Source organism: Heliangelus exortis, chromosome 4 (genome assembly GCF_036169615.1).
Source record: "Heliangelus exortis chromosome 4, bHelExo1.hap1, whole genome shotgun sequence".
Lineage (NCBI taxonomy): Eukaryota > Metazoa > Chordata > Aves > Apodiformes > Trochilidae > Heliangelus > Heliangelus exortis.
The window spans coordinates 949112-966862 of record NC_092425.1 but is presented as its reverse complement, the minus strand read 5'-3'; the positions used below and the strand labels follow the sequence as shown (position 1 = coordinate 966862).

General features: G+C 44.3%; 1 protein-coding gene across 14 annotated transcripts in view; it reads left to right on the top strand.

Moving 5' to 3' along the window:
- Positions 1-17751, top strand: part of ADGRL3 (adhesion G protein-coupled receptor L3) — a 406353-nt gene that overhangs the window by 172148 nt on the left and 216454 nt on the right. For all 14 annotated transcript variants that reach the window (XM_071742547.1, XM_071742549.1, XM_071742548.1 and 11 more), the window contains one exon: positions 7255-7468. In XM_071742547.1, the coding sequence (XP_071598648.1) occupies positions 7255-7468 (214 nt within the window). The remainder of the gene's footprint in view (positions 1-7254; positions 7469-17751) is intronic.

The following is a 17751-nucleotide window of genomic DNA, read 5'->3' as shown; positions in this document are numbered from 1 at the left end:
TTGGTCTGCACTAAGCAATCTCCTTCCTCCTCCTTGCCATCTTTTTTTCCTGGGAGTTCAAAGAAGCTGTCCTGGAACACTTTTTGTCTGTTCAAGGCAAGATACAAACCTTCTTTGCATGGATGAGCGCAGCAGGTATCTGCATAAAAGCTGACTGAGGTTGTGGGTTTCTTTGGTTTTGTTTGCTTGGGATTTTTTATTTACTCCAAGATAATAAATCCATTGGGTTCCATGCTGCCAAATATCCCTCTGTGTTCCTGTTTTCTTTCTCTGAAATCTTCATAGGTCTTTCAAATACAAAGGGACTCCTATGACCAACAACCCAGCCTGTTTGCACAACAGAGATCTCCCCCAGCACTTTGTGAACTGGGCTCTCCTATCTTCTCTTTGAGCTGCATAGCTTCCAGAAAAGTCCTTGATAGTGATTTAGATACTTCAGCTGATAAGGAATACTTCATATATTTAAGTAAACTGTTTCATGATAAATTACATTTAAAAATTCATATCTAGCTGGAATTTATCCAGCTTCCACTTCCAGCTCTTGCATCTTGTTTGGTGTTTTCTGCTGAAGAGCTCCCTACTGCAAGGAACATCTTCCCTCTGTGGATACCTGCAGTCTACAGTGGTCTTTTGGGCTAGTTAAGCAGATTTAGGAGCTTTGGTATCTTCTTGTAAAACTGGCTTTCCTGGCTGCTCAATTTTCTCGAGACCTTTCACAAACTCCAAGTTCCTGACAATCTTGTTTTCAGGTCTGGATAGCACGATGTACATGTCCCAATAATGGACTCATTAATACCCTAAGCAGGACAATTTTTATCTTTCCACTCCTGCTTGTCATTCACCTCCTAATACTTGCAGAGATCATGTTTGCCCTTGGAGCCACCGTGTAGCATTCCAGTTCTTATCAGTCACCGAAGAGCCTTGTTCCAGGGTGCGCTGGAGACCCTGGGCTCACATAATGAGCACTCCTTGTGCTGCCTGGATCTGCAGTTGTCTGTGCTAAGGCACGATCTGCTCAGACAGGCTGCAGATCAAGCTGCAGAAGGAACCAAGAGCATGTCATGACTTCACATTTCATCACTTTTTGCCTTGACTGCAGATTTGGCAAGCTCCGAGTTTATTTTCTTCCAGATCATCAAGAAGCGTGTTGAATGATATTGGACTGATGAGGTTCCTGCTGAACTTCCAGAAATGGTTCAGCTTGGATGACAATTACACATTTACATTGCTTTCTGAGAAACAGCAACTAATGCATTTTTTTCCATGTGCAGCTGGACTTATGCTCTGCTTTTACAGCGTTGATGTTTGGGGTTTTTTTTTAAGGTTTGCTGGTAGCAATGTGGCAGTGTCCTAGGTCAAGTTAAACAAAGGAGTTCCAAGCAAGGGTTGTGGTTTGTTTTTACCAGACTCCCAGACAGAAGGTATCTGCAGAATGAACAAAAAATGGGCTGTTTGTTATCTTTCCTAATATCTGATAAAGCATCTCTTTATCACTGTGAATTATTAATATATCTTCTTGCTTCTTTCCAAATACAGATTGGAGCCAGTCACTGAAAATTTGTAGGGCATTGATTTCATGCTTGATAACACCATACTATTATAAAAATACTGCTGCTGCTTTAAAATTTTTGCAAGCATATTTTTTCTTAGTCTGATGGTCCACAGTTGTTTAATTAGATTTTTGAGCTTTTATTGCTGCATGGTTGTGTTTCCAAAGTGTAGTTTGTTCTTTTTAACTACGTTGCTGCCTTCATTGTATTTTTAAGTGAGGGTAGCTTTTTCTCATTATTGCAGAGTTGGTGATTCTGTCATCTAGAAATGGACTTCTTAGTTTGCTGTGTTTCCTTTTTTAAGTTTAAATCATTATTTCTGTGTAATTTTGTGTGAAATATTTTAGCCTATGAGGAGCTATCCTGGATAAAACACTCAAGAATATATGTTACCAGTCAGAACTGTGATCTTATTTTACTTTCCAGTTTTGCCATTTCCTATATAGAATTACCCAGAGACAGTCTCACTTAAGTTTCCTTAACTTTTTATGGTCAAAATCCGTTATGGAAACGTGATTGGTTTTGCCAGCCATGGTGTGAAGGTTTCCAAGGTTTTCCTCCCTGGGGGAGGTGGATACAGGAGTTGCAGGTGGTGGCTGCAATGTCTTGCCACCAGCCATCCACTGGCGGATTCTCCTTTAAGCCCTCTGCAGGCTAAGAGTAAAATAAAGCTTTTTCCACCCTGTCTCCCTAAAAAAATATGCTGAGGTCTTTGCTACTTAGTTGCTTGGCAGCGGATGTAGAGAAGGCAGGGGAGAGAGAATAGTATTTCCATGTTTGTGTACTGATCAGAAGTGTTCAGAAAACTTTTGACAGCCCAGGTTTTTTAAGCTTGTCAGAAGCAGATTGTATCTTGTGAACAACCAAAATTCGGGGGAATGGCAGCACTGTAGACTGGAGATTTGTTTGTTGTCACTATCTTTAACCTGAGGTTTTGTTTGCTGCTAACGTTTTTGTTGAGATCACAGGGCAGGTATAATGTGCATTGAGGAAAAGGGTGCCAGGGAAGCACTGAGCTCCGTTTGCAGGCTGCAGATCCGTGTGCTCAGGGGACTTCATGGGCAGAAGTGGGGCCTTGGCTTGGAAAAGCACTCAGGCATCTGCTCCTCTCCAGGGAGTGACACTCCTGAGGCCTGGGGACTCAGTGACTGAAAGGGATTGCCTCTCATACCCATGCCTATGTAGCCTTCGAAAATAAAAGGAGGGGAAGATTTTTCTGTTATTGTTTTCTGCTATTTTTTTTCCCCACAGAGTTAAGGTGAACTGTGGGAACTGGAGGTACTGTGAAATGGCAGATGCAGACACGTGTCTCCAGATCACTGGGAAACCTCTGCCTCCAGAATATTCAGTTTGATTTTGGGAACAGCAAGGCAGATATTTAACTGGACAGACCAAATCACATGCAGAGCTCGTGAAAAGAATTATCTTTATATTTCCAGATTTTAATTAACCACCTTTAAGTATACATTGACATTTCACTCTGAAAATTCTGAGCTAGAGTATCATTGTGCTGGGAAAGTTGCATACAAAATCGAATTAAAAGCTTCATCCCAGGCTTTTCTTTTAACTGTACTGCTCTACCATCATGCTTCTAAATGTAATGGAGCTCAACAAGTCTCTAGCAAGCAAGAGGACAGGTAATTTAAAGGCTATTTCAGCATTTGATTAAGGACACAGTGATAACTACAAGCTCATGCCCTGCAGGCATGACAAGAGGCAATTATGTTCTGAGGTCAAAAGTGAGGGAGAGAAGAAGCACAAGATTTTGATGACTTATTTAATTTTTCAACTCCTGAAATTAGCAGAGACAAAGAAGTTATAAATTGCCCAGATAAAATCCTCATTTTCTGTTGCTGGTTCACCCTCTGCTCTTGCTTTGCCCCGCAGAAGCACAGGATGATGATTCCCCACAAAATGGCTGCATTTAGGAAACTCAAGGTGGCACACGTTTAAATGTGAAAGGGAGAGTTATTCCTGAACTTGAGGTTCTGCTGCCTGGTGGCTGTCTGCACACAGAATCCTGGAAAAAGATCCCTGTTCCTCAAAGTAGCGGGCAGCCAGCAGCCCCTCTTGACTGCAAGCCAACAATTAGGTCACTTAGTTAAGAGATGAAATGAGGAGCTCAGTGAGGGACTGAAAAGCTGGGGAGCTGCTCAAGGGAGAGACAAGGGCATTGATGGATTGGAACAATGGTGCTGTGTGGCTCACAGGTGGGCCCTGATGGATTGAGTTCATACCAAACAGGAAAAGATGTTGGCTCCACCCAGGAAAAGCAGGAAAAATGTTTAAGTAAGGTTATCATACAGGGAAGGAACATCAGAGAAATGTGCTTACAGGGAGGTAAAGAAGCCAGCCTCTCATCTCCCTTTGGAGTTCTTATTGCAGATATCAGGGTAGGTCAGAAGCCACGTGGAGCCCCTGATCTGATGGAGGATGATGGCATGATGCTCAATTGCTTTCTCTACTCCTCAGCTCTTCCTGCAGTCGTCAGGGGTGTCACATTTCTTTGATGTTGTACATCCAGGAAATAAACGTTGACACCCTGATACAGTGGTGAGTGAAAGCTGCCCCTCAAATGGTCAGCAGTTGAGTGGTTATGTGAGAGACAAAAAGGTGAATTCCAGGAAACAAAGTCACATCTAGAAATGTTGGCATCCGTCTAGAAGTTACTTAATGAGAAGCAGGTCATGAGCTATTTATTATTTTTGGGGAGGGGCGTTCGGTTTTGGGGTTTGACATGAAATTTTAGTAGAGCAGTGCCATGAAGGGTCATATACAGGAGAGAGGGCCAAGATACAAGAACTGTGCTCTCACAACTGGTACAGAAACATGTTTCATGGCTTTTGGTAAAGCTCTGTATTTCCACATTAACTGTGAGATGCTCCACCATGAGCCTGAAGTACTGCATTTAGAGCTGCTGTGAGATCAGGATGCTATCTTTGCCCTCAGATAAACTTCCATTTTATTACACCCATAGAGCTGCCAGCATGTCCTAATGTCTTATTTCCAACAAAACATAGGAGTTAAGATTAGACAGCTAATCTCTGTGATTTTAAGCAGGGTTTTCCATCACAGTTTAGTGTCTGCTTGCACTGACAATATAGAATATTTACCACAAAAAATGCATAGGGATTAACAGCAAAAACGTAGCTGCTGAACCTGTAGGTCAGAGGTTTGAGGTTTGTTTTGTATAGTGGGAACTGTAAAAGGTAATGTGCTATTTCTAGTTCTCTATAAAGTGTCCTTGTTGTTTCTATAGCCTCACAGAGAAAAGGATTCAAATTGCCCACGAAGTGGGCCACACCACAACCCCAAACAGCAAATATTGACTGTAAACCTCATTTTGCCATTTTCTTGGCAGTTAGTCTAAGCACAGGGCAGGAAGGGGGAGGGCACTCAGCCTCAGGGTTCTGCCAAAAGCTGCTAAAAACCTTTGGCCTCCCATGTCACCAATCTGCTCAGGTTTTATGCAGAAGAGGCAGAAAAAGAGAGCTCCCCACAGCTCTTCTCCAACGTCAGCAGTCAGCACAAGGCCAGAGAAAGCTACAGGTAATGCAGGCACAGTGACCTCACCCCTCCTGTCATGCACCCAGTGTTTGACAGAGCAGGGGCTGCTGCAGCCTTCTGGGGACAGAGCCTTTCAAGCTGATTTCATACCTCTGGGTGGTGTTTGTAGGGCAGTCTCAAATTGCTGGGCTTTGCTGACTCTGCTTTCTGACTGGTTTATCTGTTCAATCAAATGTTGCCTCTGAACAGCACGTCTCATCCTTCCTCCACTCACCTTGCTGTCTACTGACATGAAGCCAAGGGTAAGAATGAGGTATTGCATCCCAGAGGTTCACACTTCTCCTCCCGGTCTCCCTCCTTCTGTAAGAGGAGAACTTGGTTGCAATAAGAATAGACTGCATTGCACAAATGGATGGTGCAATCTGAGCTCAGATCTTGGGGAAAGAGAACATCCTGCATGACCCAAACCAGAAAGCTATGCTGATTGTAGAGGCTGCTATTCAAGGTTACATGTGAGTCTGTCTTGGGAGTTTGGCAATTAGTCCACCATTCTGGCACGTCAGGAAGGGTTTGGTGTTGGAGTAACCACTGCAAATTTACAGAAATGAAAAAGTTTCTCTGTCCAATAATACGAGCTTCATGGAAGGCTTCGTGGAAGTCAGAGTAGTGAGTTGTACTGCTGCCTGCCTGGCAGACAGCCAAAGCAGGCTTGACACAATTAAGGAGTATTCCAAAAAACATCAGTAGGCTCTTATTTTCACAAGCAAACTCAGTGTGTGTGTGTGTGTGTGTACCATACAGAAGTTTTATGGAAGAAAGCAGTAGTGCACTGGGTGGGATTTTTGGTTTTGAGGCTGGTATTTTGGTGATTCTTCTAATGGGGCTGGGGGGGGAGGTGAGTTGTTGAAAGATGCTCTGTATTGGGTGGGCTTGGGATCTGGTAGAGGGTTAAACCTTCTCTAACTGCTCTCTGACCATCACCCTGATACAGGCTTAATTTATGTGTCGATTTTTCTGGTTGTAAGTAGTACAAAATGGAGCCAGAAGGGCACGTAATCCCTGCAGCTGGAAACCTTTTTGGTGTAGATTGAGCTTTCATTCTTATGGAATAAGGAAGGGAAGGGGATGCTTTTGTTTCAGCTCATGGCTGGTGTGCTCAGCTGGAAAACAAGAATTCGGTTCTCGGCTTCACTGTGGATTTCCCATGAGGTCCTCTGGAAGCTGCAGAACCGTTCTGTGGCTCAGAGGAGAATGATAATGCACAGCTACTTCATATGGGTATTTAGGGGATTAATACATTAATGTTTGTCAAGCTGCTTTGGATCAAAGAAGCTGCAAAGATGGGAAATATTATTGCTTCTTATCATGTGAGTTTATTTACTAATACTTCAGGGCTTTTTATTTTTTTTCAAGGCATCTCAAAGCATGCTTCTTTTTTTTTGCAAACTGTAGCTTGGATTTCTTTTAAAGCAGGTCAGATTTCAGAGAGTGCTTTGAATTAACAAGTGTGTGCCAGTGTTCAACATCCAGACAGATCTGATGCAAAACTGAGTCTGAACTGTAATCACCTGGTATCCCATATTCTGGCCTTTCCATGGAAAACATCACTGCCCAGTACAAAGCCCAAACTTGGGGACAGTTGCCAGAACCCCCGGGCCATCTCCCAGCAAGCTGCAGGCTACGGCAGAAGCCATTAGGCTCCTGTTTTCTAGGGAACAAGAAAAGGACCAGGAGCAATGCAGATGTTATTACATCTGCAGCAGGACAGATGCAATCTCACCGAGCAGGTGGGATTGTGGTGCTTGGATTGCTTCATTGTCAGAAAATTTCCCCTGATTGATCAGGTACAACACGGGACTGTAATTTTATATATCAAAGCTAACGAGCTTTTCACCTGGTAAGTGGAAGTAATAACAGTGCCATAGTTTCTATTTACCTCTTTCAGGAGGGGATTTCTAAAGCCCTGTATAAAAGGGATCATTTGCTGATTTTAGAGATGAGAGAATGAAGTGGCTGAGTGGAGGAGAAGTGGTTTCCCTGGGCAGCCAACAAGCTGGGGATCAGACCTCGTTTCTCGGGACCGTGTCTCGACGGTCTGGGTACGGCGTGGGGATGCAGGCTGCAGCTCCACGTCACTCTGCTTTTGCTGCTTGCCTCAGCCTGGAAAAGCAATGGTTCTGTGTTTGTTTCCCTGCAGCTTTCAGCCGTGCCCCAGTGCCCATGGCTGTGGTCCGCAGGGAGCTGTCCTGTGAGAGTTACCCCATCGAGCTGCGCTGCCCCGGCACAGACGTCATCATGATCGAAAGTGCCAACTACGGGAGGACTGATGATAAAATCTGTGACTCTGATCCTGCTCAGATGGAGAATATCCGCTGTTATCTGCCAGATGCCTATAAGATTATGACTCAAAGGTATCATATTTAATATTCTTTGTTTGCTGACTGTTGGTCTTTTAATCCGGTGTGTGCAGGCCAGTTTGTGTGTTTGCCTGTGGAAATGCAGGTGCTTTGTGTGTGTGTGTGCACAGAGTCAAAGCTGTCACTGCTAAACCCTGGCTTTAGCAGAATTGGGTTAGCATCATGCAATATAAATAACATTTTCTGTGAGTATTACCAATCAGTCATCTCGATACCCTCTGTGTCCCAGCCTGACCCCTGAAATTCCTAAATATCAAGGCTCTTCATGACCATATACGTGAGGTCATTCTGAAATGCACATTCACATTTTTCTGTGCTATGTTCAAACACTCAGCCAATAATCTCCTTTAAACAATCTTTTGTGTTCAGAATAACATGCAGGTTTTTCAAGGTACAAAGAAAAGTCTCCATCGTTCCTTGTCTTGCCTGGCTTAGTTTTGGGGGGTTCTGAATTCCCAGCCAAGGACTCCCACTCGCATTTCTTTATTCCAACCTAGAGGAAGCCTGGTTATGGAAAGCCTTTAACTGTTGCTGCTTTTTTTTTCATTGTATTTTCTGCTGGGGGAAGGATTTGTTACTCACAGCTCTTAACACGTAATTGCATTCAGACTATATCTCCTAATAATGGCACATGGATAATTATTCAGTACATATGGGTGTTAATTAAGCAATAATAGAAATTAATGTTTCAGGGTATTAATAATGGCATCGACATAGGCAAAGTGTTGTTTATTGAAGTCATAAGGAAGTCTGTGTGGTGACTCAGTGGCTAAGGCAGTGCAAGGTTTCAGTGCAGGATCTTGGTGCTGATTGCTGTCAGACAGTTTGCACTGAGAATGGAGTTGTGTGAGGTACAGAAAAGGAAGTGGGAGTTGCATCTGTGCCTGACATGCTAGCAGCTGTTCTTGAACTCTCTTTAGAATTACTCCACATTGAGCATTTGGATCTCAAAATGCTGAGAGGTCTCATGAAAAGTGTCCTTTTCACTTCCTTAAGCCCATTCTTTAAGTTGAACCTTCTCACACAGCTGGCTCAAGTCCTGTTTGTAGGATTGTGCCACTTGGATATTCAAGACAAACAGAAAGGGTAACAAGGTGAACTTGGTGTGGTTTTTAGTGGAATTACTGTAATTCTCCTGTTCAGGTTGCTGCTGGCTTCAAACAGACACCCTTAATCCTCTGCATATTGGCAGAATAAAGCCATGGCATCCCCTTGGTGGGCCATTACAAAGTGTTAATATTTTTATATATGTGTAGTGGAGTCTTCTAGGCCAGATTGGATGGGGCTTGGAGCAACCTGGGCTGGTGGGAGGTGTCCCTGCCCATGCAGGGGGTTGGAACTGGATGAGCTTTAAGGTCCCTTCCACCCCAAACCATTCTGTGATTCTATGAAACATTTTAAAACTAAAAGCATTAAAATGAAATGTGTTCTAAAGGTGCAAAGCAGTCTGCCAGCTCACAGTTCTGAGTGTGCCTTAGAGCTCAGCCTCTGAAAAAAGAAGTTTAAAAGGAAAATAGTGAAAGCTTATAGTTGTGGCACTAACTGTGGCATTTTCCTCTGAAAGCCTCTGCCTGCAAGTTATTGAATTGAGCAGTATTTGGGTGGTTTTGCAGAGGACTGCAGGCTTTAATCTAATGAGCTTTTCTTTGGTTATGCTATGGGGTAGTGTAGCAGCTACTGGAGACTGAAGATCCTTGTGGCATGCAGATTACCTGCATGGTAATCAAAGCTGTCTGCACATGGAAAGAAAAATGGGATGTGCAGTGCATGCTTATTGTTTACTGGTTAATTACCACATTGATAAGTCCCCTCTTAGGTTTCAAACTAAATGTTGGGTGGTTTTTTTGAAAACTGGTGACAGTTTTTAATCAGCAGTGCTCTAGAGCTGACTTAAGACACGTGATGGCATGGGCTGTGGGGAGGGGGAGAAAGAAAGGCAAGAAGAGAAGTACGTGTGAGACAGACATGTAGTATGTGGAGCTGCTTAGGCTGCAAGTGGGATTTATGGCAGGTATTAGCAACTGCACCCCCAGCACACCCATCCCTCCTCCCCCCAGAATTGAGCTAGCATGCTCCTTTTTCTGTATGTTTATTTATATTAATTCAGCAGACAACTAAATGGGGTTATTTGGAAAGGGAAAGGCATAAATCTGATGGTGTGTTTGTGGAGCCCCCTGAGCAGAGGGAACACAAGGAGTTCTTACTGCAAGCGTTGCCCTGAAAATCTCTAAAAATCTTCAGAGTACTGCTCTAAGTAAAGAGCATTTTGCCAGCTCATGGGAGCTATTTTATTGGAAATTAAATCTCTTGGTTTTTAACTTGCCAGCTTTTTCTTCAAGCATTCAAGAAGCAGCTACCCTTAAAAGCTCAGAAAGGGTGCAGTATGGACTGAAGTTTTTCTGATACATTAGAGAAAAAATGTATTTGATGCCATGTCTGCTTTGAAGAAACACCTTTTTGAGGGCTGTGACAAACTCTAACCATGCCCATTGTAACTGTGTGCAGTGTGCCATGGGAGACTTTGCTGTGCCCTAGCTTGAGCAGCTGTGCCACAAAATGAACATACCATCCATGCAAACAGCCAGGGTTCTCTGCAAACAGGAGAGAAAAAGCAGCATCCTAGTCCCGTAAGAGATGCCTTTGTTTTTGCAGTGTTAACACTGCTGTTTAGTCTATTAAAAAGCACCCGAAAGGAAAAAAACTAGATTTTAGTGTGTTCCCTTGGATTCCTCATGGAATGCTCTCCACCAAAGAAAATGCCCTGCTCAGAAAGACAAAATCTGTATGGGACTTGTGTGCTGGTGGTGTGACTACAAGTCAGTGGGAGGTGCTTATCTCATCAAAGTGCCTCAGGAATCTCAGGCTGCATCACGGACAAGGGAATGAAACATTTGCTTGCCTCCTCCTTGCCTCAGACAGATATGCCAGTGCACGTTTGCTTTAAGGCACACAGTTAGATGTTTGCTGGAATGTTTTTCTGAATGTTTTCTTCCCAGGTACTTCCCTGGTTGAAACCAATGGAAGGAAGATGGGTGGTCAGGTTTTGCATGCTTGTTGACAGACCTGTGTGCTATCAGTACCACCTACTGCATTTAACTTTAATTTAAGCCAGTCTGGTTTTACTCAGCTTCTTCTCCTTTCCTATAGGCTTTAACCTTGAACGTTGGAATGGGGGGAAAGTCCAAGCAGCAAAGCTGTTATGCAAGCACACATCCACAGAACAATTGCATTTTTTGCCTTCAAGCCAAGATCAAGGCTTTCCTTTTGCTTTCCAGATATCAGGAGTAGAGGGATTCTTGCCTACCCCCACCAGCATCTGCTGCTCACAGGCTGGAGAAAGGAAAGGGGGGATGGAATAATAAGACAAAACCAGCAGGCGTGAAAGAGGAGCCAGGGAAGAATGTTCACATCTCAGCAGCTGTTCCCCAAATCAAAGCAGAATTCTTCTGCCTTTTCAAAATTTGGATGGTAGAAAGCTCTTACTGTGGAGCTCTCTCATATCTCTTGGCAAGTTAGAGGGCTCAGTTTGCCAAGGGGGCAGCTTTTGCCTTTTGCAACAGTAGAGCATTGCAGAGCTCCTGTGCTGCTGTTGCCACTTCTGGCTTGTCTGTGAGGGCTGAAAATAGCTCAGCTCTCTCTTCTTTTCTTCCTGAAGGGACCACTGGACCCATTTTGTGTCCCACAGGCAAGACCTCTTGCCCAGACCCCTCCTGCTGCTTCCAGGACAGAGAAGCTGGAGGACGTGTAGCCTGCAGAGTGCAGTGAGACGTGTACCCTCTGCTCTGCTGCAGCCTCTGCCCTCCAGCAAAGGGCCCTGGTTGGGGTCAGGACCTGGCAGGTGGGTGCTGCAGCTCTGCCAGGCTCCTCCACTGGCTGAGCAGATGGAGAGTTTCTAGTAGCTCCATGGGAGGCAGAGCTGGGAAGCCCTAGATGCCATGCTGGACTGCAGTTGCTTAGCTGAGATAGTTTCCTCTAGGTTTGAGTCTCATCTGCACAGTTTGTCCTTGTGGTTTCAGTGTTGGCATCACTGATGAAGCCTGCAGGTCAAGACCCAGAGTCTAAAAAAAAAAGAAAGAGAGCACAATTCAAAGTGTACGACTGCTGTCAGCTGCTTGCTGCTCTCAGATTTCTTTCTAGTTTCATCAGAGGGCCTGATCCTTTTACATAAGGAGGGAGGACACTTGCAGCTCTCCCAGTAATCAGAAGGATGAACGGCAGGCACTTTGCACAGGGTGGGTAAGAAAGAATTTGTATGAACCAGCTTGGAGTACACTGCAAAAGATTTTTCATCTGCTTTAGGGCTGTGTTTTGGTTTCTGTTTGATGATCTGAAATGTGCAGGCTTCTGAAATGTTTGCCATTTTCACTGTAATGATTGTGCATCTCCTGGGGTGCTGTTGTTGATGTGATCAGCACCTCTGACCCTGCACACCCTTGTCAGATGCCAGTGACCCACTCGTGCATTGGGAAATAAAGAGGAAGGGTTCTCTGTGCTTTACAGGTAGGGTAATTCACATTAATCCTTCATAAAGTGGCCACTGGTTTCGAGCCTGCCAATTTTGGGATGTTCTTCTAGAGCCTGTTATGTTGCTTAGCTTGTCCTGTGGCATGAGGGGAGGATGTGCTGGGCAAGGAGAGCTGCAGAGCTTTGTGCTCTCTGATGGCAGGGCTGTCAGTAGAACTGAATGGTCAGACTTCAGCTGAACTGCAGCACAGTGGCCTCAGGCTCTCTAAAATTAATGGCATATTCCTCAGGAAGGAGCCCCCTGCTTGGATGCTGTCATCACCTCTGACTCTGATACTGGGTTCCCCATTTGGTAGGAACCCCCCTCTGCCTTCCTCTGCATCCTGAGTGCATTTTGTGAAGACTGCCAAGATACTACTCATTTTTCTAAATTTGTTATCACACAGATGGCATGGGAAGTGCATTTCTGAAGGACTGAGATGCTGCAGTGGAAAGCTAGGATTTTCTCTTTCTGTGAATCATAAGTCTGGCACTTTGAGATCACCACATGAAAAGCATAAATATGGAAAAATACTCATGTTTCAGTTAAGCAGCAGTTTCTGCAGCCAGTAGAAATGAACAGGGAATACTGGAGCTCGTGTTCCCTGGACTGCAATTTTAAAGGGTAGAAAATGAGCCTCCACACTCGGTTAAACAATCTGTTTTCTCACCCTGAGGAAAGATATTTTAAAATTAAGCAAAATCTTATCTGCACCTTGACCCTGGGACAAGGGCACACAGACTATTTCTGAGACAGGAAGGAAATAGAAAACCCCAACAACCCAGTAAGTGCTAGTGGAGCAGTGTGCATTGAGCTGTTGAATCACTTTAAAAAAAGGTTGCTATTTCCCAGCCTCTACAGTCTTAATTTATCCTATCTCTTCCTTTCCTGAAAATGCTATCAGACCACAACAGAGGAGTAAATTCTGAAAGTGGTAGCACCCTGGAATTGCCCTGGTCCCTTAGTAAATCAGTGGGTGTCAGCCTGAGCATCTCAGCTGATTGTAGCTGCCATGGTAACAGATGAGGAGGAGGCAGTAGTTTCTGAAGGTAATTAGGTTCCAAGCTGTGGAAGGCTCTGTAGATCAAAAAAAAAATTGCTTTAGGCTTCCCCAGGTACTAATTGGTAGCTGTGGCAAGCTGTAAACCACCCCACTTAAAATAAATAAATAAGAAGACAGTTGTGTTGTGCCCTGGCTGCTAAGGCTTGGCTGCTGTTAGCAGGTGACTCCAGTGCTCTGGAGAAGATCCAGGCCTGAGCTGAGAAAGCTGTGTGAAGCTGGTGGCCTCTGTGGCCAAAGGGAAAGGCCTCTGTGAAGTCTGCAGGCTGGAAGAAGATGAGGAATTGATCATAGCCAGTAAACTAAAACGGGCTCAGGAAAGAGCAATTTGAATTTCATTTTTTTTCCCCTCACTAATTTTTTGCTCACTGGCAAAGTGAAGACATGAGATGATCTCTTGGAAAAATCACATCCCAAGGTGTCCTCAGAAGTGCTGAACACATGATGTGCTGAACACCATGCAGGTTTATTACCCCATCCATTACTTTACTAGTGTGGAAGTGGTCAGCTCCAGCCTGTCAGGGGGAAGAGACCTGCCAGCCCTTGGCAGCATGCCACGTGTAGCTTTTGCCAGGGGGAGAAGACCTATGTGAAAAATGCTCCTGTCATCTCTTTGGGGGGGGGGTTTTATGAACATTTGAGAATGACAGCTACTAATTTCTACTCAGGGAGCAAGTGTTAAGCAAAGATGGAGATGCTGCTGACAGTGGTGTCCACTGGTAGAAAAGAGTCCTGCGTTTCCTATCACGTTGCAGGAGCTGGGTGCAAACACACAGGAAGCCTTTGTGTTACCACAAGAGGTGCAATCAGAGACAATGCATCTCTAGGGCACGGGGCACTGTTCTTTGCTTTTGTTGGAAAAGGTTTTGGACTGTGAAAAGCATTGTCCAAGGTGCCTGAAGAACCCATGGCACCTCTTGCCCGTTACCTGAATTGCTGAAGTGATGAGCATCAGAGATGCTTCTGCTCAGTCTGCCTGGTGTGACAGCCTGACAAGGCCATCACAGGGCTTGGTCTTCAGATGCTTTGTCTTTTTGTCATGAGGCTTACGTTGATTTAGAGCGTTGCAGGTTAGTGTATAAGATTTATTCAGGCTAAATGCACTTGTACTGGTGTAAGATAACAAATAAATAATTTTGGCTTGAGTAGAAAGATACAGGCATGCTCCTTCTCCAGTTAGTATTCTGGCTGGAAATCAGGGCTTTAGGGCTGTGAGGTAAGATGACTTTGAAGTAATGCATCTATATCAGTTTCTTTTGGCTTTTTCTTTCTTCTTGTACAAAAGACCTCAGTTAGTCTGTGCCTGAGGTCCAAACTGGGTTAATACACAGGAGCTTGCCATTTCTCCAGGATATTTCAAAGTTTCATTCAGCACGTTTTTGACCGCATTGTCTGGAGCTTGAACTCCGGATTCTCTTCTAAGCAGTACAAAAAGCAGTGTTGGGTTATACCACCCCCTCACTGTCTGTGTGCTGGCCTGGCTTTGCTGTCCTTCTCTGCAGGGCTGGGAATGCTCTGTGAGGCTGGCATCCCCAGCACAGCTATCTGCTGACACCCTGAGCAGACACAAAAAGCACAAATCATTTGCTTGCCACTGTCAGAATTATGGAGTGACACAGGCAATGTTCCCAGACCATCAGTTAACATAGGCCTTAAATTTAAATGTGAGCTTTGTTGCTGGCATGAACCGGAGTTTATTCCAACCCGTTTGGGGGAAAGAGGGAACAAATGGCTGTTATTGGGAGTAGTGACCCATGAAAAGGTTTTGCTGCCATTCTGATTCAGTAGGAGGGTTTTATGTAGCAGTAAGCAGACTGCATAAGAGATATTGTGCCACATCTGTGATGTAAAGGAAGAGCAGGATATGGAATTTATTATTAGAGCCATCTTCTATGCATTATGCATAAGATAATATATTGGTGCCAGTAATATACAGTAGAAGCTTTAATTCAGCCAGAGTCCTGCTGACAGTGTAGGCTGGGAGACAGCAAGTGGTTTATGGGCAGTAGTAGAGCCTCTGGACTGAATTACAGCCTCAGTGTTTAGTCTGTTACTGAGAGTTGCAGTTTGTAGGAGGCAGTATATTTTGTGCCTTTACCCAGGGTAGGACCAGTGACAGAGAAGGAAAACTTTATTGCAGAGATGCTGTGAGGAATGGGAGGTAGAGTTATGGGCGAGAGAAATGCAGAAAACTATAAAACTGACGGCAGGCAAGAAGAGAGGATTTGGAGCTGGCCAGAAGGAATCATCCCACAATGGGAACAGGGTTTCCCCAGACACCTGTTCTGTTCCTCTGCCCTCTCTTGCCCACCTCAGGGCAGGACACAGATCCCATGGTGGGCAGGGACTGTCTCTGCCACCCCCCTGCCTTTTTTCATCCTGGTTCCTCATAGCTAGGGATGGGCTTTCACCCCAGCGCCTAACCTTTTTATATCCTTTCTAGATTTTCCTTTCTAGCATTAACTGCAATTGCTGGCTATTTTTGCTGTCCATATAAATGGCCAAATCCTTTCTAAATCTCATCAGGTCCCTGGTAATGATGACTTCCAGGAGCATTAACTCCAGGATAATAGCTTATTGTGTGAAAAACGATTGCTTTTTGTCAGGTTTTAATTTCATTATCATCCCTCCTCAAACTCTGAAGAGAAAGGCATCCAAGGTACCTTTTCCATTTCTGTCCATTAGCTTGTATGCATTTGTCATATTGCTTCTAACTTACACTCTTCCAAAAATTTCTCCTTATGGGAGTTGTTTTGAGGTTTTGTTATATGTGTGAAATTTCTCATCGTTTTTCCCTCGATGCCCTCTAATTCTGCATTGCCACATTTGAGACAAGATGAGCAGTGCAAGCTTTCCAGTTCAGGCTGCATCTCCTTCAATATACAGGCAAAATGTGATTTTTATTATTATTATTTACACTTTCCACTGGCCTCATGAATCTTACTCAAACGGAGGAGCCCAAAAGGGCTTAAAAGGAAGAAAAGTATTGTTTGTGATAGCTTTGAGAGTCTGAGGCCATTTCTCTTTGGAAAGCCTGCTTCCTCTCTTGCTTTCCCCAAGTGGCTTTGAATAATGCAGAATGCCCCCTTTGCCTCAAGAGTATTAGAAACCACACAAATATGATTATATCCTTCCCTAAAGCACCTCTTCTGTTCCTGATAAATTATTGGCTCTCCTGGTCACCTGGAACAGATTGTTCCACTTAAGTGCTTACCCTGGTGCCTAGCTAGCACTGGTGAAAAGTAAAATTTGGTCCTCAATGCTGCTATTAACAGTTATGGTGAGTAAAAAGCAACCATTAGGTTGGAGGGAGCAGGGTTAGTTCTGGAAAAAATAGAGTGCTTGGTGCAGGTTTGGTTCGTGCCCATCAGAGTACTGCAGTCCTGTCAGGGGAGTTTGTGGGCTGGAGGTGTGACTCAAGTTGGTAGCTCCAGTGGTTTTCCCAGGGGTAGTGGAGAATTGCATGTACAAAGGTAAATGAGTAATCATTACTCTTGGTATATGGGGGAGCTGGGGATGAATCCTGGTTAGGATCCCTCAAAACCAGAAATGCTCCTTGGCACCCTTTTGAACTGCCAGTAGCTGAACATGGGCATCTAATGTCTGAGACACCTTTAAAAAACCCAACCCCCTTAGCTACACCTACACACAAAGAATACAGAGCCCCTTCAGTGCAGTCAGTTAGACTGAGCTCTGCAAAACCCATTTCAGTTTATGGCACTCGTGTGAAAAGAGTTAAATTTAGGCACCAAATTGCCCAGGCTAATGCCTGTCCTGTCAAGCTGCCATCCAGAAAACACTTTTGGGCTTGTGTAATGCCATGCATGTGACAGGAGCTGTCTGAGGCTGTCTGAAGACAGCACAGAGGTAGAACATTCCAGATCTCCTCAGACTACACTTTTTGTGGCCTGAATTGTGTCTGGGCAGCCAAAGCACCCGGGAGTCATCTCACCCAGGTCCGTGGAAGTCAACTTTCAAGGGTTTAAACCAGATGAAAGCACCCAATGCAGTTAGGAGTCTGACTCCCATTGAACTGGCAGGAGTATTGGGTTCCCAGTGTCCCAAATTTCTTTTGGAAAGGGAATTTCCCTCTCAAGTGGCTCTCGTGCCTTTTAATTATTTTGCTCGTGATCTAATTTGGATCTGAAGGATCCCAGTTTACAACCAGCCTGCCTGACATCAAGCTCTGAGTTTTTGAATTCATGTGGCTGAATAAGATGAACTTAGTGCAGTTCTGATAGGGTTTTCAGTCAGAGCTTATTCAAATTGAGCATCAGCAGAGGGGAAGTAGCCTCAAGCATAAAGTAGGAGTGAGGTGGTGCCAAGAACTGGGGCTCCAAGAGCCACTGTTGTCTCACCATTCAGTGAGAGCAGAAACTTTTAGCTGCCAAATTAATGCACTGAGGGGGAAAAAGCATCATTAAGAGATGAAAACCAAATAATTCCTTTTTTCAGCTGTCTTCTTTGGAGATGTACAGAGATATGCAAATATGCAGAAATCGGTCCATAGTTAAAAAACTGATTTTTGAGACTGCATTAAAATATGTGGGAACTGGGTGCTGCCTTACATGTCTGCTTCAATTATCAGGAATAATTCACTAAGTAGAGCATGGCCGCTAAAATGGGTGAATAAATGAGTTTGAGGAGAATTCCTGCCAAATCTGTGTTTTGAGGCTCTTCTGTGCAACAGAATTAATTCATGGCTTTTAATCA